A 24,932-nucleotide genomic window follows, 5' to 3' on the forward strand; every position below is an offset into this window, starting at 1 on the left:
TTTACAGAACATCTTAACATCTCATACATTAATTTTATATTAGATATGTACAAGAGATCTTATTTTACCACTGGGCCAAGTTTACATTCAGAGGTATTCCTTTTATTGAAACTATGAATAATTAATATTATCAAGCAATAATTGCTTGAATGTGCTGAAACATATGCATCGCATCTTAATGTGTAACATCAGTTTCTTCCGAAATGAAAGCTGGACTTTGTTTTTTCCCCCCGTCGCGAATTAATGTCTTGCAAACAAATCTGTTCATTATCCGACTATTCCTTTATAAATTCACCCTGTCGCTGTAATGGAATATCCCAAATAGCCTTATTTGGCGTCGAATGCCCGGATGTTGGCAGCCATTAATGTTGGGAGTCTTTACGATCGTTTGATAGAAACGAATTTAGCAAATAGTATATTTCCCGAAGCCAGCTAAAATGGTAAGTATCTGAGAAGAATTAACTCAAGTGTTTTTATTTCACGATGAATTTCTTTCAAGCTCAATTTTACGTACATGAAAATCAACAAATCGTTGGGAAAATATAACAAGGGCAACGACTCAACGCGTTTATTTTCGCCTGAACATCCTAGAAATTGTGCCGATCAGAGCGAGTTGTCCTTGACACGGTGTGTGAAGAGACTTGCACGGGTGTATAAAGCTCGGTGTACACACCATGTTTACCGTTATTTTGACACCTTTAGTCATTGACGATAAATTGAATCAAATACATTAAAAATCACGTCCCTCGTCGTTGTTACAGTGATATTTGAATACGATATTGGAAAGGACATCTGTTTTCAGTGACTACTTTGCTTGGCAATAATTGAACGTCATATCACTTGCCTTTATCGTAAATGTTATGTTATGTTTTGTTCATTGCGTTGTCAAAAATATAGCCCTCGAAACCGTTTTCGAATTTTCGCCATCTGTCTGGAGTCCGAAACACTCACGATGCGTGTGAACCCGAGCGTACGAAGTAGGTCCGAATGAAAGATACTCAATTGCAGATGGGGAGTTATTAAATGCTGCAGTGGTGCAACTCTAGATGGCAGACGCAGCACCATCAATACATCGACAGTTGTACATGAACAAACAACATGGCGGCCCAACTATTTAATAAGAATTTGCATCGCGTTTTTATTAATCTGCATATGTGATTTCATTTTTGTAGGGGAACGAGTCGTCACTTCCGATGGAAATGTGTTCGCATTGTAAGTAATAACATCTTTTGTAATAAATATTGGGTCTATTAATTTATAATTAAACTGCATTTTACTATGACATAACAAACCCATTTGCTTCATTTTTATTATAAATATTTATATAAAATATATAAAATTTTATAAATTTGACAATGCAAACTGAGAGGTTTCTATTGGCCTATTGAATAGCATTGAAACATTTTCAAATGATGTAACAGTGCACTGTGGTCATTGGTTGGTTGGTTTGATTAACTGCCACTGAAATTTATAAAAATAAATAATGAGTATATGTTTGTTGTGTTGATGATAGCAAATACAGTGAGCTTACAGACAATAAGAATCTAAATAGAAATTGAACAATTGTTTGCTTGAGGGCAAGGTGATACAATTAGCTGGTATTGAATTTTCATTGCAGATGTGAATAATTTGCAAATTTCTAAAATATTGTTTTTTAAAGATCAAACATTGAATTTGGTTTTAGTTTCAATGTTTTCAATGATGACTAGATTTTATGAATCATTGAAATACAAATTTATATGCAAATAGACCAAAAATGCATTTCATCATGCTTTAATGAAAATACTGCTCTTTGACCTGACTTCATATTTTTTGCTTTGAGATTGTAAAATGTACATGGAGAATGTACATATTTATGATTCAAGATACTATTCTAAGCAGTTTGTATGCCCCTTTTGTCAAAATCAAAAATTTCGTCATTTTGTTTTCAACTATAGCTTTTGTTTGTGTTGGATCACCATAGTTACCCATATGTCGCTTCTGTCTTCTTCATTCGGATACTTCACATGTTATGCTTCTTAGTTCTTTCCAGTAACTTACAAATCTTTTATATATAAGTTGCCAGTCTGCTGCTAAGAATTGTTTGTAACCTGTTTTTTTCTGTTTTTTTCTCTCTAGTTGATGCAGATGAAATTAAAAGATTAGGAAAACGTTTTAAGAAATTGGATCTTGACAATTCAGGTTCACTGAGTGTAGAAGAATTTATGTCATTGCCAGAGTTACAACAAAATCCCTTAGTACAAAGAGTTATAGATATCTTTGATACAGATGGAAATGGGGAAGTTGATTTTAAAGGTGAGGCTATAGTTCTTTTATATCTCTTTTATATTACTAATTCAAGGTAAACTTTTCAGAATGAACTCTGACCGATTCTACTAACTGAATTAAAGGGGTATAAGCAGAATGTTTGTTGGATTTTTTAATCCATTTAATAATACCGTATTTGCTCTATTAGAAGTGCATCCCCAATAGAAGCGCAAATAAACCAAAAATTATATTTGTGTACACTGAATCATTAAAATATTATTCATATTGATCTTAGTAAAACCTCTTTAATTTATATTAGCACACATGCTACTAATAGTCTAGAGCAAATACGGTATACAATTTTGGGATATACTTCAAGCTATGATAAATAAAAAGCACCTATAACAGTCAGTAGGTTAATTCATTTCTTGCTGTGGTGCATGTATAAGTTTATGTTCACTCTATCTTTGCTTTCTCAGTACCAAGAAGATCATTTTGGCCCACTAATATTAGAAAAGATATGCTCATGGCCTTTTATAAATAAATACAATTCTTACAATGTATTATTGACAGCCTTTATTGTCATATTCCCGACCTACTGTTAAATACCAAAAGCAGCTCTGCTGTGTTTTGTAGCCCTCTGCCAGTGCTTTATACTGCATATGAATCTGGTGCTTGTCATTCTCTGTTCATACACTGATGGCCATTTTGTTTTCAAGAATGCCATTTCGGAGATGTTTATCTGACGTGCCTTTACCGATTACATTCAATATTTACATATACATTATACTCCTTGGAATACATGTGTACATACATTCACTTCAAGATTTGATTCAAGATGGCCGACTTAATTGTACCCTTTGCTGTAAAATGCACTGATTTCTGGTATTGCATGGATTTTGTTCAAATTTGGTTCATACATTTGCCAGAATCTTATTTACTACATCTTGACTAATTTAATTCACCTCTTGTACATTCATATCATTTGACATAATTGCATTTCTATATGATCTTGAAAACCTACTGTTCTCTTTTCTTTTACATGTACATGTATGTGCCACAGACCTGTACACAATTGTACTGCATTGCATCAGCCTTTTTATGTCTTCATTGCATTTGATATTATCTTCAGTTACTTGATGTAAATATCTCGACTATTTTAGTCTCTAAATTTGCTTTTATAGGGAAATATTTTATTAGCATATTCAGCTTGTAGTGAAAAGAAAGGCAAGTTAATGCATTTTTGACATGATTGATATATCCTTTGATAATGCCATCTCATAATGCTTTACATTTTTGCAGAGCATTAAAAGGAAAGCTGTGTATGTTTATTATACTGTGAAATTACATTCTGCATCAAAAAACGCAAATTACCCTCGTTGTGCTATTATAAGTGTCAATTGTTGCTACATTGTACATGGTGAGAAATACAGATAAAGGAAAAGGGTATATCAGGGGGAAATGTCAGTTCTCAGCTTAGTGTAAACTTTTCTTTTATGATTGCATGTATAAATTACATATAATATTTTTTTCCGGGTTTGTATATGGTCCGATAACTATGTATTGTGATGAAAATAGTTCATGATTACCGCCAGAGTAGCCCGCAGTTCTGATTGATACACAATTTTGGTGGTAATCAATTGTGACGTCAACTTAAGAAAAAAATGTCGTAGCATTATATATAGTTATCAGTCAGTGTAAAACTTAGTGCGACTTTCATGTGTATTTTTTAAAATAGTCAATGATTTTTTTTATTTCACTCAGTTTATTCAAGAATAAGCCTTTATTAGTGCCTGTTACGATACAGTCTAAGAAAGACCTTACTAATTTTCTTTAAACCTTGCACTTACCTAATGACAAGTCCTATATATATACATATGCAACCATTTCGTGATTGGGTCAAAGATGGCCATCCATTATTATTTGTAAAAATACACTAAAATCAGGTATTTTGGAATGCCTGGAACCAAATCTTGTGCATGTGTTGTTTGATTTTCTTCTTCAAACTCGGTGGAAGGTTTAACCATTACTGGAGGTAATGTATTTGATTTTTAAGGGCTACTCAAGAGGGCTGACTCATTTCGTCTATCAAGTCTCTAAGTACTACAACATCATGTGCTTTCGCATTTGTGCAGCTCTTGAACCTGTAAAATAGCAATGTAAAAAATGGTTGAACTATGCACAGAACTAAAGCGAAATTATCCTTGTATTATTTTGAGATTGAACACAAATAAAGTATTTGGTCGATCATTTTATTACCGGTAATCACAGTGATTATGAATAGGAACTTTTATACAAATAATTTGCGCTATGCAGTTGACATTTGTTTTCTTGCTATAAACATATCATTGATTTTCACATGCATACTGTGTGTATCTCTGTAGTGAAAAATACCTTGAGATACAGGGGTTCTCTCTGCTGTTTTATTCAGTTCACATACCAAAACTATTCTCTTTACTCAATTTATAACAAACAGAATTCTATATGCTTTATTGACCTTCAACATTCAGTACACAACTGCGGCTGGGCATCATTCCCAAAACATAATGGTTAAAAAATGGCACAAACAGAAAAATCAGTTTAGCTTATGGACTGATTTTTCAGAAATTGAAACATGAAAATAGATTTGTAGTTGTCTCTGAAACTGTTGGTTGCCACTTACAAAATGTAATGTGCAGAAATGAGTAGGCCTTCATTTTTGTAATATGAAATACTGTATACTCAGTCAATACTCTTAGCTGATCTTTGATATGTACACAAGTCTTCACTAATTGGTTTTAGAATGGTACCTGAAAAGAGTTAGATGAAAAAAATGGGAATAAATACAAAAAGACACATGGGGCTTTTAATTAATTTGACAATCACAGGTAATTGGTTGATTTGGTCACCTGATTCTTAAAATCATTTTACTGAATTAAACTTGGCCAACTGGTGGCCATTTTGATTATAAAGATCTCAGGTATGTGTAATCTGATTTCCAAGCTCATTAAAGATCAGAAATGGTACAATGGTACACTTTGTACAATGACAGGTCATGGTACATTTAATTGACATATGCATATCAACATTTTCTTTTTTATTCACTCTTTTCTTTCTGAATTATACCATTTTAGTCATTAAAGATGTTGAAAAGGCACACTTTTAGTGTTTTAAACCTTTTTTCTGCCATACGTTGCCAAATATTCTTCAGATTTGGTATAATGGTTGAACATGCAGGGTTACTGATTATGATGGACTGGTGGCCATTTAGTTTCATGCATATCTTATTGCATTATTGACACTTGTATTAGTCTACAGTTACAATAGTGACAAAATACTCAATGGAGAATTCTCGGTTAGTTAAAAACAATAACGACTAAACTGTAGGTGGTTAGGTGGTTTCACATCAGAAAATTAGGCAGACTCTTACTTTAGGCTTGTCTAAATTTTATGTGTGAACACGACCTAAATATTTTGGCCAGCCTAAATAAGTCGTGCCTGAGAAGGGGTGCCAGGGCTAGCTCAAATTGAGTGATTTATTGTGCATGACAGCGTACTAGTACATTTGTTGTGTTGTTTTACTGACTCAAATATATCAGTTGCGACGGTAAGAAAGTTGATGTTTTTCTTGCTTCTTGCTCTCTCACTTCCATTGGTCATTCTTTATGCTGTGAAAATAATAGCTAGGACAAGTCTCATTTGAATAATAGACAATAGAAAGAAGAGCCGAAATCAAGCATGGTGGTAATGATTTTGAGTGTTGTGGCACTGCCATGTTGTTTGTATGCTGGTGAGAACACTGTATTATAGTAAAATGATTGTTTGTACTGTCTGCTTCTATCTGTTATTAAAGTTAACCCTGATAATGACAAGCATCAGATTCATACTTGACAGTATATATTTTTATGCCTTGTCCATAATGTATGGTTTACTTAATATTTATAATGGAACAGTCTGCCATGCATATAATTAATGAGATATAGTACTACAATATGTTTCTCATATTATTAACTGTGGTAACATGCAAGTACATGTTGCATCCATAATCGACAAGATATTTAAAACTGATACATGTATATATATGTTGTGTCAGGTTTTTAGTCCCTGTGGAACATTGTCCAAAACAGGGATTTGCAATTTAGGTTCAGTCCATACGTATGTATGTGCATGTGTGTGTCCAATGTTATTTCCCAGACATGCTATGTGCGATTTAGTTAAAAGTGCCACAATGACAAGTCATATTGGTAAACGTATGCATGTTGATTGTTTTTTGTTTCGATGACGTTTTACCTACTGGCGACCATGTTTGTCCCAAAAAATATTTGAACCTATTCTCTTTCAAACTTGGTATGACATCACTCGGGGTGGTTTACTGATGCACGTCATTTTGTTTTGTGGTTAGACTAGTTAGCTCCACTGTCGACTTTGTCGAGCGGAGCTTATCATATGAGTGATTGTCCGTCGTCCGTGTCAATGTTTTACTTTTTCGACATCTTCTTGAAAACTACAAGCCTGAATGCTTTGATACTTGGTGTACCTTGGGTAGACCTCTCTCAGATTTGTTCATTTCATGATCATATCTTCAATTCTCTAATTTTGGTGAATATTTTTGTTATTTTTGGTAAAAAGTGATATTTTCGACTTCTTGTTAAAAACCACAAGTCCAATTGCTTTGATATTACATATATAGGTACTACATGTGAATCTCTCTCAGATTTGTTCATTTTGTAATGATATCTTTAGTTCTCTAATTTTGGTGAATATTATTGTCATTTTTGGTAAAAAGTGATATTTTCAACTTCTTGTTAAAAACGACAAGTCCAATTGCTTTGATATTACATATATAGATACGCATATGGACCACTCTCAAATTTGTTCATTTCATGATGATATCTTCAATTTTCTAATTTTGATGAATATTTTTGTCATTTTTGGTAAAAAGTGATATTTTCTTCTTGTTAAAAACCACAATCATTTATGGTTAAAAATTATATTTTTGAATTCTTGTTGAAAACAGCAAGTCCCATTGCATTGATACTATGCATATTGTTCATTTTCTAATGATATCTTCTGTTCTTTAATTGAAATGTGCATTGCTAACAGCGGAGCTATCTCAGCTGAGATGCTGCTTGTTTATTTGTGACATGAATTGATTAGATTGTACATGCTTGATAATGTACATGTATATCTATATTATTATGTTTTGTGATGGAGCACTTTCTCATGAAGAAATGTTATAAATGATTCACCAGTACACTCTATCGACTAAATACCCCCAGAATCACTGCAAATACATGTAAACTGTTTGGTTGCCTTGTGCTAGTTTACATTCCCACCTTGCCCTTCCTTGTCTAGGCATGTCAACTACATTTTCACTCGTTTCCTGTTTCTTGATATAGGGTTTGCTCGCATATACCAAGTAAGATTGAGATACCCACCATCCTTCACAGTCTTGGCTTCCTATCTATTTCTCTCTCTGTCTGTCTGTCTGTCTTGACACTTCATAAAATCCAAAATCCTGTTTATTTTTTACCTGATTTTGCTATGTTTATATCTGGCTTTTATGCTATGCTTATTCATGATGCCTGCTGCTGCAAGTTGACAACCATGGATCAAGTAGTGTGCAAGCACTTGGTATCTTAACTCTCTACTCTATTTCATTTTTCTTCTTCTTTCAGAGTTTATTCAGGGCATCTCACAGTTTAGTGTGAAGGGTGACCGAGATTCAAAGTTGAGATGTAGGTATCACCCACCCGCTCAAAAAAACCTGACCCCCCCTCACCCTTCCCAGATCCCTTTCCCCATTTTTTCTTATTTGTTCAACCCAGTGGTGTGACTTAACATGTTTTATATTCTCTTACAGAGTTTATACAAGGTGTATCACAGTTTAGTGTCAAGGGGGATAAGGATTCAAAATTAAGATGTAGGTATATCAGTGATGCGGGACAACGATATAGCATGTCTGGTGATGGAGTTATACACCTACTCAAATTTCACTCATCAGCATCCATGCTGCAAGCTTCAAATCAGCTCCAGTCTTTTTTTTTTATTATATTTACTTTTTTCTTCTTCATAGTGCGTAATATGCATGTTGTAATATCATCACTGTACTTTCTTTTTTAAAAAAAAATGCACAAATCTGTTTTTCTTAAGTTTGATTCCCTCATCAAGGATCCGGGTATCCTGAATTTTAGGCAGTTTGTATTTTGTAAAATTTTCTAAAAGTATCCGTTGAAAGTTCTTACTTCTTTTGTTTTTACATAATGCCAATAAACTTAGATGAACAAAAAAAGATTAATAACCAAATAGTACATCCGAATGCATATGTATACAACTGATGCTTGATGTGAGAAACATGTGTGTCTCACAAAAACATATATGATTATGTATTAACATTACTCTGGGGGGTTTTGATTATGGAGTACTGCTTTAGTATGGCCTGAATGACATTGGCAGTAGCACGATGACAAAATAATTGTAGCTTAATGAACATTACACCATGCTGCCACACTGTCAGTAGTACACATCTGGCCATACTACAAGTTACCATACAGTCCACAGTGTCCATGTCTTCCATATTTACCAGTTTTTTCAAAGCTTAAAATATTCCCTAGTATAATAAATGTTAGGCCATACTACATGTAAACTGCTACCACATAGTCCGTAGTATAAATTTTGGGTCATACTAAATTCAGTTACCTCATTGTACATATTATAAATGTAAGTCATACTAAACTAAAAGTCAGCTACTACGTAGTCCATGGTATAAATTTTGGGCCATACTAAATTCAGTTACCTCATAGTCCATGGTATAAATGCAAGTCATACTAAACTCTGCTACCACAAGCAAATGTTAGGCCATTCTTAACTCTGCTATCACATACAAATTTTAAGCCATACTAAACTCTACCACATACAAATGTTTGGCCATACTAAACTCTGCTACCACATACAAATGTTAGGGTATACTAAACTCTGCTACCACATACAAATGTTAGGCCATACTAAACTCTACCACATACAAATGTTTGGCCATACTAAACTCTGCCACCACATACAAATGTTAGGCCATACTAAACTCTACCACATACAAATGTTTGGCCATAGTAAACTCTGCTACCACATACAAATGTTAGGCCATACTTAACTCTACCACCACGTACAAGTGTTAAAATCTGCCACCACATACAAATGTTAGGCCATTCTAAACTTTGCTACCACATACAAATGTTAGGCCATTCTAAACTTTGCTACCACATACAAATGTTAGGCCATTCTAAACTCTGCTACCACATACAAATGTTGGGCCATTCTAAACTTTGCTACCACATACAAATGTTAGGCCATTCTAAACTTTGCTACCACATACAAATGTTAGGCCATTCTAAACTCTGCTACCACATACAAATGTTTGGCCATTCTAAACTCTGCTACCACATACAAATGTTAGGCCATTCTAAACTTTGCTACCACATGCAAATGTTAGGCCATTCTAAACTCTGCTACCACATACAAATGTTTGGCCATTCTAAACTCTGCTACCACATACAAATGTTTGGCCATTCTAAACTTTGCTACCACATACAAATGTTAGGCCATTCTAAACTCTACTACCACATACAAATGTTAGGCCATTCTAAACTCTGCTACCACATACAAATGTTTGGCCATTCTAAACTCTGCCACCACATACAAATGTTAGGCCATTCTAAACTTTGCTACCACATACAAATGTTAGGCCATTCTAAACTCTGCTACCACGTACAAGTGTTAAAATCTGCCACCACATACAAATGTTAGGCCATTCTAAACTTTGCTACCACATACAAATGTTAGGCCATTCTAAACTTTGCTACCACATACAAATGTTAGGCCATTCTAAACTCTGCTACCACATACAAATGTTGGGCCATTCTAAACTTTGCTACCACATACAAATGTTAGGCCATTCTAAACTTTGCTACCACATACAAATGTTAGGCCATTCTAAACTCTGCTACCACATACAAATGTTTGGCCATTCTAAACTCTGCTACCACATACAAATGTTAGGCCATTCTAAACTTTGCTACCACATGCAAATGTTAGGCCATTCTAAACTCTGCTACCACATACAAATGTTTGGCCATTCTAAACTCTGCTACCACATACAAATGTTTGGCCATTCTAAACTTTGCTACCACATACAAATGTTAGGCCATTCTAAACTCTACTACCACATACAAATGTTAGGCCATTCTAAACTCTGCTACCACATACAAATGTTTGGCCATTCTAAACTCTGCCACCACATACAAATGTTAGGCCATTCTAAACTTTGCTACCACATACAAATGTTAGGCCATTCTAAACTCTGCTACCACGTACAAATGTTTGGCCATTCTAAACTCTGCCACCACATACAAATGTTAGGCCATTCTAAACTCTGCTACCACATACAAATGTTAGGCCATTCTAAACTTTGCTACCACATACAAATGTTAGGCCATACTAAACTCTGCTACCACATACAAATGTTAGGCCATTCTAAACTCTGCTACCACATACAAATGTTAGGCCATTCTAAACTTTGCTACCACATACAAATGTTAGGCCATTCTAAACTCTGCTACCACATACAAATGTTAGGCCATTCTAAACTCTGCTACCACATACAAATGTTAGGCCATTCTAAACTTTGCTACTACATACAAATGTTAGGCCATTCTAAACTCTACTACCACATACAAATGTTAGGCCATTCTAAACTCTGCTACCACATACAAATGTTTGACCATTCTAAACTCTGCCACCACATACAAATGTTAGGCCATTCTAAACTTTGCTACCACATACAAATGTTAGGCCATTCTAAACTCTGCTACCACATACAAATGTTTGGCCATTCTAAACTCTGCCACCACATACAAATGTTTGGCCATTCTAAACTCTGCTACCACATACAAATGTTAGGCCATTCTAAACTCTGCTACCACATACAAATGTTAGGCCATTCTAAACTTTGCTACCACATACAAATGTTAGGCCATACTAAACTCTGCTACCACATACAAATGTTAGGCCATTCTAAACTCTGCTACCACATACAAATGTTAGGCCATTCTAAACTTTGCTACCACATACAAATGTTAGGCCATACTAAACTCTGCTACAACATACAAATGTTAGGCCATTCTAAACTCTGCTACCACATACAAATGTTAGGCCATTCTAAACTCTGCTACCACATACAAATGTTAGGCCATTCTAAACTTTGCTACCACATACAAATGTTAGGCCATACTAAACTCTGCTACCACATACAAATGTTAGGCCATTCTAAACTCTGCTACCACATACAAATGTTAGGCCATTCTAAACTCTGCTACCACATACAAATGTTAGGCCATACTAAACTCTACTACCACATACAAATGTTAGGCCATACTAAACTCTGCTACCACATACAAGTGTTAGGCCATACTAAACTCTGCTACCACATACAAGTGTAAGGCCATGCTAAACTCTGCTACCTCGCACGAATGTTGGGCCATACTACACTTGGCTACCTCATAAAAATATTAAGCCATACTAAACTCGGCTACCATATAGTCTATGGTATAAATATTGGGCCATACTAACTCTGCTACCACATAGACCATATTTTAAATGTTGAGCCATTCTAAACTTCATGCTTTAGCATATTGCATATACATCATAAAAATTCTGAAACTATAACTTCTTTAATAAGTTACAAGTTATGAAAAAACAATTGGGTTTTTTTGAAATCTTAACTTGTTGAATTTACAGAGTTAAAATCAGTGATTACAAAAACGCTGGGTGATGTAGGTGCAACAGTTGTTGCGAGAAGAAAACATTTCCTGGCCCAAAATAAATATGATTGAGTTTAGCATCGTAGAAAAAGCTTACAATTTATTGCATGACTATGTAAAATACATTTTATCTGTTATCATCATTAGAGCTGTTAAAACTTTTTTTCATACTAGTTTTACCTTTTAAATGTGCTTATTGCTTCTTTTAATTAAAACACCATGCTGTAAAATCAATGCCAATTGATCTTACTTTGACTTTGACGGTATATTTTGGATTTAAAAAAGGTGAGCCAAGCTAAAATTCATCAATCATGCATCTTGTTTGTTCTCTCCAATTCATTAATTTTGAGATTTCGATATTTAATTTTTTTTTTGGGGTGAATTTTTTTGTTAATTAATTGATACAACTACATGCAATTCAAAACTTAGACACATGAATGTTTTCATGTTTTCTACCATCAAGTACCGTAGGTGATCCTTTCTCTGATGTGTTCATTCCATGCTAATAGTTTTTTGATTTTTTTTTTTTTTTTTTTTGCATAAGCTTTTGTTCACCTTTTGTCAGAAATGTTAATTTCATTCTTTTCTAATCCTGGTATTTTCATTCAAAAATTAAATTTTTGACTTCTCAAAACTGTGGGCCTGATTGCAGTAGAGCTGTCTCAACTTGTTAAGTTTTCTTAGAATCTTTAAAAAAATCATCAGCAATTTATAAATACAGCTCTATCATTACTTGAGACAAACGAGGCATTTATTTATGACTGCTATAAATGTGTATTACTAAAACTTGATAGTAGATTAAAATAGACATGGTGACATGACGATACCATTCAAATCCCATGATTTCAATCAAATATTAAATTGATTGAAATACTAAATTCATATTTTTGCACAATTTCCGCTTGTGAATTATCAAGTTTGACCACTCAATTGGTAATTATGAAATGTTTGAAGATGACGAATACAAACTCTACAAATTTATAAGGAAACTGTAATAAAATAAACCCAGAACTAACCCTAACCATTTCATTCTGTTTAAAATCATGGCATCATTGCATGTCACCATAGTTGATACACTTATCTTTTGTCACCAGTGTTATATTACTTGTACATGTATCTAACTATGCTGGTATTGTAACAATGGTTGATGAAGAAATCACATGATGGTAGTTGCTGATAATCTTCTAGGGAATACACCAATATAAAATTATTGTATCCCACAACTTAAAATAGAATGTTTGTAATGCATTTCTATTGCAAGTACTGTATTTGCTCTAGTAGCGCATGTGTGTATGCAAACTTTGTTCAAGATGAGGCATATTTTAATGATCCAGCATACAGTAAATGCAATTTTTGGTTTATGTATGGTTCTCTCAAAAGAAGTGTTCTAATACAGCAAATACAGTATATGCTTGTAAAACACTGACCTAATGCTATTATAAAGTATGGCATTTTGCTGCACATCTAAGCTAAGTCGCTAAACAGCTATAAACAAGAGATGTAAAATGATGCAAGTGAAACACTATGGCTGGGATACTGTGTAGCACATGTAATGGCTAGTACCATGAATTATGGTATTTTGTGAATAAACCAATCTTACAGTGGAAGATCATTATTGTAAATCTTTGACTTGAATGTTATTGTACCTTTAATATGCTAAGATTCTTAGATATGAATGTAAATGTAGCAACAGTGATCAATTCTTTATTAATATATGTATTTATTTTAGCAGACCTTTTGTGTGACAAAAATATGAATGGGAAGTACTGAAACTTGGTGCAACTTGTTTGGGACATTCATACTGATTGGGTAGAAGTTGTGTGGGACGTGGAAAGCATAATAATTTGATAGAACCTGTGTGGGACATGACAAGGATAATGATTTGATAGAACCTGTGTGGGACATGACAAGGATAATGATTTGGTACAACCTGTGTGGGACATGACATAGATAATGATTTGATAGAACCTGTGTTGGACATGACAAGGATAATGATTTGATAGAACCTGTGTGGGACATGACAAGGATAATGATTTGGTAGAACCTGTATGGGACATGACATGACAAAGACAAGGATAATGATTTGATAGAACTTGTGTGGGACATGACAAGGATAATGATTTGGTAGAACCTGTGTGGGACATGACAAGGATAATGATTTGGTACAACCTGTGTGGGACATGACATAGATAATGATTTGATAGAACCTGTGTGGGACATGACAAGGATAATGATTTGATAGAACCTGTGTGGGACATGACAAGGATAATGATTTGGTAGAACCTGTGTGGGACATGGCAAGTATAATGATTTGATAGAACCTGTGTGGGACATGGCAAGTATAATGATTTGATAGAACCTGTGTGGGACATGGCAAGTATAATGATTTGATAGTACCTGTGTGGGACATGACAAGGATAATGATTTGATAGAACCTGTGTGGGACATGGCAAGGGGAATGATTTGATAGAACCTGTGTGGGACATGGCAAGGGGAATGATTTGATAGAACCTGTGTGGGACATGGCAAGGGGAATGATTTGATAGAATCTGTGTGGGACATGGCAAGGGGAATGATTTGATAGAACCTGTGTGGGACATGGCAAGTATGATTTGATAGAACCTGTGTGGGACATGGCAAGGGGAATGATTTGATAGAACCTGTGTGGGACATGGCAAGGGGAATGATTTGATAGAACCTGTGTGGGACATGGCAAGTATAATGATTTGATAGAACCTGTGTGGGACATGGCAAGGGGAATGATTTGATAGAACCTGTGTGGGACATGGCAAGGGGAATGATTTGATAGAATCTGTGTGGGACATGGCAAGGGGAATGATTTGATAGAACCTGTGTGGGACATGGCAAGTATGATTTGATAGAACCTGTGTGGGACATGGCAAGGGGAATGATTTGATAGAACCTGTGTGGGACATGGCAAGGGGAATGATTTGATAGAACCTGTGTGGGACATGGCAAGGGGAATGATTTGATAGAACCTGTGTGGGACATGGCAAGAGGAATGATTTGATAGTACCTGTGTGGGACATGGCAAGTATAATGATTTGATAGAACCTGTGTGGGACATGGCAAGGGGAATGATTTGATAGTATACCTGTGAGGGACATGGCAAGGGGAATGATTTGATAGAACCTGTCTGGGACATGGCAAGGGGAATGATTTGATAGTATACCTGTGAGGGACATGGCAAGGGGAATGATTTGATAGTATACCTGTGTGGGACATGGCAAGTATAATGATTTGATAGAACCTGTGTGGGACATGGCAAGTATAATGATGTGGTAGAACTTGTCTTTCATATATGACATGAATTACCAAAACTTGTGTGTGTGTGGGGCATGTAGAAGAAACGCCATTGGTGTAGCATAGTTTATTATACACTGCCATTTTGAATATCACTGGTAATTAACTATACATGTAATTGTACTTCTCCAACAACTCAAGCATTACTTTCTTCCCACTGAACTTTATAATCCTAATTTATTGCATCCATGTATTGTGGAATTAAAAGTGGCATCCCTATTGTGACACTGTTCACCCCTATTCTACACCAATTGGTAATTTACCAATTGTAATTAGTAATTTACTTGTGTGTGACATGTATAACGAATGGGACTGATTTTTTTTTTCTATATCTAGGATATTGTAATTTTTTAATTAAAATAAATATTGCATGATAGCATGTGATGGTCATGTTCAGCTTGGGTTTGTGTGTAGAAGTTTGCATGTCTTGGTGTACTTCTGTTCAGTGAAATTTACTGCTGGCCTGTTACTTGCTTTCAAAAGTTAAGACTATGACTAGTTGAAGTTATCCTACTGGCATGAGGTCTGCTGTAAGCACAGCTTTTTAGCCCTGTTTGAAACCAAGATGATAGCACATTAAAATTAACCTACAAATTACTCTTTGTGATTTGAATTGATCAATAAATAACTAACCCTAATAAATTTCCTCAAGATTTTAGACGCGCTTTATTTTTCCAACCTTGCACACTATTCCTCACAAGTTGTAAAGATCTTCTTTCAATGTTCAATTCTGCTAAATACACCCCCTTCTGCATTATATTTGTTTAGAAATCTGCTGTCTCATTGCATGCATGCGAGGCTACACTTTGCTTGGCACTATTTTTTTATTTAATATCTCATTGAGATGGATGATTTTCTTTGAGGAGAGGTGTTCATAACACAAACCTGGAAGTTACTAAATACAAGTGTGTTGCATGCCATTTCATATATAGGGGAAATTTATGTCCCCCCAGTGAAAATGCCACAATTGGTAGTAGACATTTGTATAATGTATTGAATATCTCTCCTTCAGTTGTTGAGACATGTATATATCATATGAATTGAAGACGTGTGTATTGTAACACTTTCCTACTTTCCTTTATTTTTCCCAAATCATTGTTATTGTTATCTTTTTTTTCTTCTTGCAGGGACAAATTTCACTAATTTGTGATTCATCCTTCTTTTTTATTTGTCAGTTGCCTTTCAGATATATGACATGGACAAAGATGGGTACATATCAAATGGTGAGCTGTTTCAAGTTTTAAAGATGATGGTGGGTAGTAATTTGAAAGATACTCAACTTCAGCAGATAGTGGACAAAACCATTATAAATGCAGATACAGATGGTGATGGTAGGATATCCTTTGATGAATTTTGTGCAGTAAGTACCAAACTACTGTTCATTCTGAATCTTCAAATTAAACACTTATGTGCAACACTGGAGATCTTGCCTTTTCTCTCAACTATATCTCAAACAGATATGACAAACATATTAATAAATATGCATATTTAAACATGATAACTCACTTAAAAAAGGTCCTTAGTATCACATCTGGTTGATTATCAATACAAACTTAGCATAGTTACATACTTAGGTATACACATGTACGAGGAATTCCCTAGATTATGGCCTCCTTGCATATCATTTGGTTGATTATCAATATAAATTTAGCATAGTTACATAATTAGGTGTACACATGTATGAGGAATTCCCTAGATTATGGCCTCCTTGCATATCAGTTTATTATCAATATAAATTTAGCATAGTTGCATAATTAGGTATACACATGTATGAGGAATTCCCTAGAATATGGCCTCCTTGCATATCAGTTGGTTGATTATCAATATAAATTTAGCATAGTTACATAATTAGGTATACACATGTATGAGGAATTCCCTAGATTATGGCCTCCTTGCATATCAGTTGGTTGATTATCAATATAAATTTAGCATAGTTGCATAATTAGGTATACACATGTATGAGGAATTCCCTAGATTATGGCCTCCTTGCATATCAGTTGGTTGATTATCAATATAAATTTAGCATAGTTACATAATTAGGTGTACACATGTATGAGGAATTCCCTAGATTATGGCCTCCTTGCATATCAGTTGGTTGATTATCAATATAAATTTAGCATACATACATAATTAGGTGTACACATGTATGAGGAATTCCCTAGATTATGGCCTCCTTGCATATCAGTTTATTATCAATATAAATTTAGCATAGTTACATAATTAGGTGTACACATGTATGAGGAATTCCCTAGATTATGGCCTCCTTGCATATCAGTTTATTATCAATATAAATTTAGCATAGTTGCATAATTAGGTATACACATGTATGAGGAATTCCCTAGATTATGGCCTCCTTGCATATCAGTTGGTTGATTATCAATATAAATTTAGCATAGTTACATAATTAGGTATACACATGTATGAGGAATTCCCTAGATTATGGCCTCCTTGCATATCAGTTGGTTGATTATCAATATAAATTTAGCATAGTTACATAATTAGGTGTACACATGTATGAGGAATTCCCTAGAATATGGCCTCCTTGCATATCAGTTGGTTGATTATCAATATAAATTTAGCATAGTTACATAATTAGGTATACACATGTATGAGGAATTCCCTAGATTATGGCCTCCTTGCATATCAGTTGGTTGATTATCAATATAAATTTAGCATAGTTGCATAATTAGGTATACACATGTATGAGGAATTCCCTAGATTATGGCCTCCTTGCATATCAGTTGGTTGATTATCAATATAAATTTAGCATAGTTACATAATTAGGTGTACACATGTATGAGGAATTCCCTAGATTATGGCCTCCTTGCATATCAGTTGGTTGATTATCAATATAAATTTAGCATAGTTGCATAATTAGGTATACACATGTATGAGGAATTCCCTAGATTATGGCCTCCTTGCATATCAGTTGGTTGATTATCAATATAAATTTAGCATAGTTGCATAATTAGGTGTACACATGTATGAGGAATTCCCTAGAATATGGCCTCCTTGCATATCAGTTGGTTGATTATCAATATAAATTTAGCATAGTTACATAATTAGGTGTACACATGTATGAGGAATTCCCTAGATTATGGCCTCCTTGCATATCAGTTGGTTGATTATCAATATAAATTTAGCATAGTTACATAATTAGGTATACACATGTATGAGGAATTCCCTAGATTATGGCCTCCTTGCATATCAGTTGGTTGATTATCAATATAAATTTAGCATAGTTACATAATTAGGTGTACACATGTATGAGGAATTCCCTAGATTATGGCCTCCTTGCATATCAGTTGGTTGATTATCAATATAAATTTAGCATAGTTGCATAATTAGGTGTACACATGTATGAGGAATTCCCTAGAATATGGCCTCCTTGCATATCAGTTGATTATCAATATAAATTTAGCATAGTTGCATAATTAGGTGTACACATGTATGAGGAATTCCCTAGAATATGGCCTCCTTGCATATCAGTTGATTATCAATATAAATTTAGCATAGTTGCATAATTAGGTATACACATGTATGAGGAATTCCCTAGATTATGGCCTCCTTGCATATCAGTTTATTATCAATATAAATTTAGCATAGTTGCATAATTAGGTATACACATGTATGAGGAATTCCCTAGAATATGGCCTCCTTGCATATCAGTTGGTTGATTATCAATATAAATTTAGCATAGTTGCATAATTAGGTGTACACATGTATGAGGAATTCCCTAGAATATGGCCTCCTTGCATATCAGTTGGTTGATTATCAATATAAATTTAGCATAGTTACATAATTAGGTGTACACATGTATGAGGAATTCCCTAGATTATGGCCTCCTTGCATATCAGTTGGTTGATTATCAATATAAATTTAGCATAGTTACATAATTAGGTATACACATGTATGAGGAATTCCCTAGATTATGGCCTCCTTGCATATCAGTTGGTTGATTATCAATATAAATTTAGCATAGTTGCATAATTAGGTGTACACATGTATGAGGAATTCCCTAGAATATGGCCTCCTTGCATATCAGTTGATTATCAATATAAATTTAGCATAGTTGCATAATTAGGTGTACACATGTATGAGGAATTCCCTAGATTATGGCCTCCTTGCATATCAGTTTATTATCAATATAAATTTACCATAGTTGCATAATTAGGTGTACCCATGTATGAGGAATTCCCTAGAATATGGCCTCCTTGCATATCAGTTTATTATCAATATAAATTTAGCATAGTTGCATAATTAGGTATACACATGTATGAGGAATTCCCTAGAATATGGCCTCCTTGCATATCAGTTGGTTGATTATCAATATAAATTTAGCATAGTTACATAATTAGGTATACACATGTATGAGGAATTCCCTAGATTATGGCCTCCTTGCATATCAGTTTGTTGATTATCAATATAAATTTAGCATAGTTACATAATTAGGTATACACATGTATGAGGAATTCCCTAGATTATGGCCTCCTTGCATATCAGTTGGTTGATTATCAATATAAATTTAGCATAGTTGCATAATTAGGTGTACACATGTATGAGGAATTCCCTAGATTATGGCCTCCTTGCATATCAGTTGGTTGATTATCAATATAAATTTAGCATAGTTGCATAATTAGGTGTACACATGTATGAGGAATTCCCTAGATTATGGCCTCCTTGCATATCAGTTTGTTGATTATCAATATAAATTTAGCATAGTTACATAATTAGGTATACACATGTATGAGGAATTCCCTAGATTATGGCCTCCTTGCATATCAGTTGGTTGATTATCAATATAAATTTAGCATAGTTACATAATTAGGTATACACATGTATGAGGAATTCCCTAGATTATGGCCTCCTTGCATATCAGTTTATTATCAATATAAATTTACCATAGTTGCATAATTAGGTGTACACATGTATGAGGAATTCCCTAGATTATGGCCTCCTTGCATATCAGTTGGTTGATTATCAATATAAATTTAGCATAGTTGCATAATTAGGTGTACACATGTATGAGGAATTCCCTAGATTATGGCCTCCTTGCATATCAGTTGGTTGATTATCAATATAAATTTAGCATAGTTGCATAATTAGGTGTACACATGTATGAGGAATTCCCTAGATTATGGCCTCCTTGCATATCAGTTGGTTGATTATCAATATAAATTTAGCATAGTTACATACTTAGGTATACACATGTATGAGGAATTCCCTAGATTATGGCCTCCTTGCATATCAGTTGGTTGATTATCAATATAAATTTAGCATAGTTGCATAATTAGGTATACACATGTATGAGGAATTCCCTAGATTATGGCCTCCTTGCATATCAGTTGGTTGATTATCAATATAAATTTAGCATAGTTACATACTTAGGTATACACATGTATGAGGAATTCCCTAGATTATGGCCTCCTTGCATATCAGTTGGTTGATTATCAATATAAATTTAGCATAGTTGCATAATTAGGTGTACACATGTATGAGGAATTCCCTAGATTATGGCCTCCTTGCATATCAGTTGGTTGATTATCAATATAAATTTAGCATAGTTACATACTTAGGTATACACATGTATGAGGAATTCCCTAGATTATGGCCTCCTTGCATATCAGTTGGTTGATTATCAATATAAATTTAGCATAGTTGCATAATTAGGTGTACACATGTATGAGGAATTCCCTAGATTATGGCCTCCTTGCATATCAGTTGGTTGATTATCAATATAAATTTAGCATAGTTACATACTTAGGTATACACATGTATGAGGAATTCCCTAGATTATGACCTCCTTGCATATCAGTTGGTTGATTATCAATATAAATTTAGCATAGTTGCATAATTAGGTATACACATGTATGAGGAATTCCCTAGATTATGGCCTCCTTGCATATCAGTTGGTTGATTATCAATATAAATTTAGCATAGTTACATAATTAGGTGTACACATGTATGAGGAATTCCCTAGATTATGGCCTCCTTGCATATCAGTTGGTTGATTATCAATATAAATTTAGCATAGTTGCATAATTAGGTACATTGTATACACATGTATGAGGAATTCCCTAGATTATGGCCTCCTTGCATATCAGTTTATTATCAATATAAATTTAGCATAGTTACATAATTAGGTGTACACATGTATGAGGAATTCCCTAGATTATGGCCTCCTTGCATATCAGTTGGTTGATTATCAATATAAATTTAGCATAGTTGCATAATTAGGTATACACATGTATGAGGAATTCCCTAGAATATGGCCTCCTTGCATATCAGTTGGTTGATTATCAATATAAATTTAGCATAGTTACATAATTAGGTGTACACATGTATGAGGAATTCCCTAGATTATGGCCTCCTTGCATATCAGTTGGTTGATTATCAATATAAATTTAGCATAGTTACATAATTAGGTGTACACATGTATGAGGAATTCCCTAGATTATGGCCTCCTTGCATATCAGTTGGTTGATTATCAATATAAATTTAGCATAGTTGCATAATTAGGTATACACATGTATGAGGAATTCCCTAGATTATGGCCTCCTTGCATATCAGTTGGTTGATTATCAATATAAATTTAGCATAGTTACATAATTAGGTATACACATGTATGAGGAATTCCCTAGATTATGGCCTCCTTGCATATCAGTTGGTTGATTATCAATATAAATTTAGCATAGTTACATAATTAGGTGTACACATGTATGAGGAATTCCCTAGATTATGGCCTCCTTGCATATCAGTTGGTTGATTATCAATATAAATTTAGCATAGTTGCATAATTAGGTATACACATGTATGAGGAATTCCCTAGAATATGGCCTCCTTGCATATCAGTTGGTTGATTATCAATATAAATTTAGCATAGTTACATAATTAGGTATACACATGTATGAGGAATTCCCTAGATTATGGCCTCCTTGCATATCATTTGGTTGATTATCAATATAAATTTAGCATAGTTGCATAATTAGGTGTACACATGTATGAGGAATTCCCTAGATTATGGCCTCCTTGCATATCAGTTGGTTGATTATCAATATAAATTTAGCATAGTTGCATAATTAGGTATACACATGTATGAGGAATTCCCTAGATTATGGCCTCCTTGCATATCAGTTGGTTGATTATCAATATAAATTTAGCATAGTTGCATAATTAGGTGTACACATGTATGAGGAATTCCCTAGATTATGGCCTCCTTGCATATCAGTTGGTTGATTATCAATATAAATTTAGCATAGTTACATACTTAGGTATACACATGTATGAGGAATTCCCTAGATTATGGCCTCCTTGCATATCAGTTGGTTGATTATCAATATAAATTTAGCATAGTTGCATAATTAGGTATACACATGTATGAGGAATTCCCTAGAATATGGCCTCCTTGCATATCAGTTGGTTGATTATCAATATAAATTTAGCATAGTTACATAATTAGGTATACACATGTATGAGGAATTCCCTAGATTATGGCCTCCTTGCATATCATTTGGTTGATTATCAATATAAATTTAGCATAGTTGCATAATTAGGTGTACACATGTATGAGGAATTCCCTAGATTATGGCCTCCTTGCATATCAGTTGGTTGATTATCAATATAAATTTAGCATAGTTGCATAATTAGGTATACACATGTATGAGGAATTCCCTAGATTATGGCCTCCTTGCATATCAGTTGGTTGATTATCAATATAAATTTAGCATAGTTGCATAATTAGGTGTACACATGTATGAGGAATTCCCTAGATTATGGCCTCCTTGCATATCAGTTGGTTGATTATCAATATAAATTTAGCATAGTTACATAATTAGGTATACACATGTATGAGGAATTCCCTAGATTATGACCTCCTTGCATATCAGTTGGTTGATTATCAATATAAATTTAGCATAGTTGCATAATTAGGTGTACACATGTATGAGGAATTCCCTAGATTATGGCCTCCTTGCATATCAGTTGGTTGATTATCAATATAAATTTAGCATAGTTACATAATTAGGTATACACATATATGAGGAATTCCCTAGAATATGGCCTCCTTGCATATCAGTTGGTTGATTATCAATATAAATTTAGCATAGTTGCATAATTAGGTATACACATGTATGAGGAATTCCCTAGATTATGGCCTCCTTGCATATCAGTTGGTTGATTATCAATATAAATTTAGCATAGTTGCATAATTAGGTATACACATGTATGAGGAATTCCCTAGATTATGGCCTCCTTGCATATCAGTTTGTTTATTATCAATATAAATTTAGCATAGTTACATACTTAGGTATACACATGTATGAGGAATTCCCTAGATTATGGCCTCCTTGCATATCAGTTGGTTGATTATCAATATAAATTTAGCATAGTTGCATAATTAGGTGTACACATGTATGAGGAATTCCCTAGATTATGGCCTCCTTGCATATCAGTTGGTTGATTATCAATATAAATTTAGCATAGTTGCATAATTAGGTATACACATGTATGAGGAATTCCCTAGATTATGGCCTCCTTGCATATCAGTTTGTTTATTATCAATATAAATTTAGCATAGTTACATACTTAGGTATACACATGTATGAGGAATTCCCTAGATTATGGCCTCCTTGCATATCAGTTGATTATCAATATAAATTTAGCATAGTTGCATAATTAGGTGTACACATGTATGAGGAATTCCCTAGATTATGGCCTCCTTGCATATCAGTTTATTATCAATATAAATTTAGCATAGTTGCATAATTAGGTATACACATGTATGAGGAATTCCCTAGAATATGGCCTCCTTGCATATCAGTTGGTTGATTATCAATATAAATTTAGCATAGTTACATAATTAGGTATACACATGTATGAGGAATTCCCTAGATTATGGCCTCCTTGCATATCAGTTGGTTGATTATCAATATAAATTTAGCATAGTTGCATAATTAGGTGTACACATGTATGAGGAATTCCCTAGATTATGGCCTCCTTGCATATCAGTTGGTTGATTATCAATATAAATTTAGCATAGTTGCATAATTAGGTGTACACATGTATGAGGAATTCCCTAGATTATGGCCTCCTTGCATATCAGTTTGTTGATTATCAATATAAATTTAGCATAGTTACATAATTAGGTATACACATGTATGAGGAATTCCCTAGATTATGGCCTCCTTGCATATCAGTTGGTTGATTATCAATATAAATTTAGCATAGTTACATAATTAGGTATACACATGTATGAGGAATTCCCTAGATTATGGCCTCCTTGCATATCAGTTTATTATCAATATAAATTTACCATAGTTGCATAATTAGGTGTACACATGTATGAGGAATTCCCTAGATTATGGCCTCCTTGCATATCAGTTGGTTGATTATCAATATAAATTTAGCATAGTTGCATAATTAGGTGTACACATGTATGAGGAATTCCCTAGATTATGGCCTCCTTGCATATCAGTTGGTTGATTATCAATATAAATTTAGCATAGTTGCATAATTAGGTGTACACATGTATGAGGAATTCCCTAGATTATGGCCTCCTTGCATATCAGTTGG

At 34.1% G+C, this 24,932-nt stretch overlaps 1 protein-coding gene across 1 annotated transcript in view; it reads left to right on the forward strand.

Annotated features, from left to right (window-relative positions):
* The first annotated feature begins 403 nt into the window (after window positions 1-403).
* Window positions 404-24,932, forward strand: part of LOC100313566 (calcineurin B regulatory subunit) — a 33,216-nt gene continuing 8,687 nt past the window's right edge. The window contains 5 exon segments of the mRNA NM_001168039.1: window positions 404-440; window positions 1,173-1,212; window positions 2,119-2,295; window positions 8,090-8,149; window positions 16,538-16,722. Of these exon segments, the coding sequence (NP_001161511.1) occupies window positions 438-440; window positions 1,173-1,212; window positions 2,119-2,295; window positions 8,090-8,149; window positions 16,538-16,722 (465 nt within the window). The 5' untranslated portion in view covers window positions 404-437.

Source organism: Saccoglossus kowalevskii, chromosome 2 (assembly GCF_978046115.1).
Source record: "Saccoglossus kowalevskii chromosome 2, keSacKowa6.1, whole genome shotgun sequence".
NCBI lineage: Eukaryota > Metazoa > Hemichordata > Enteropneusta > Harrimaniidae > Saccoglossus > Saccoglossus kowalevskii.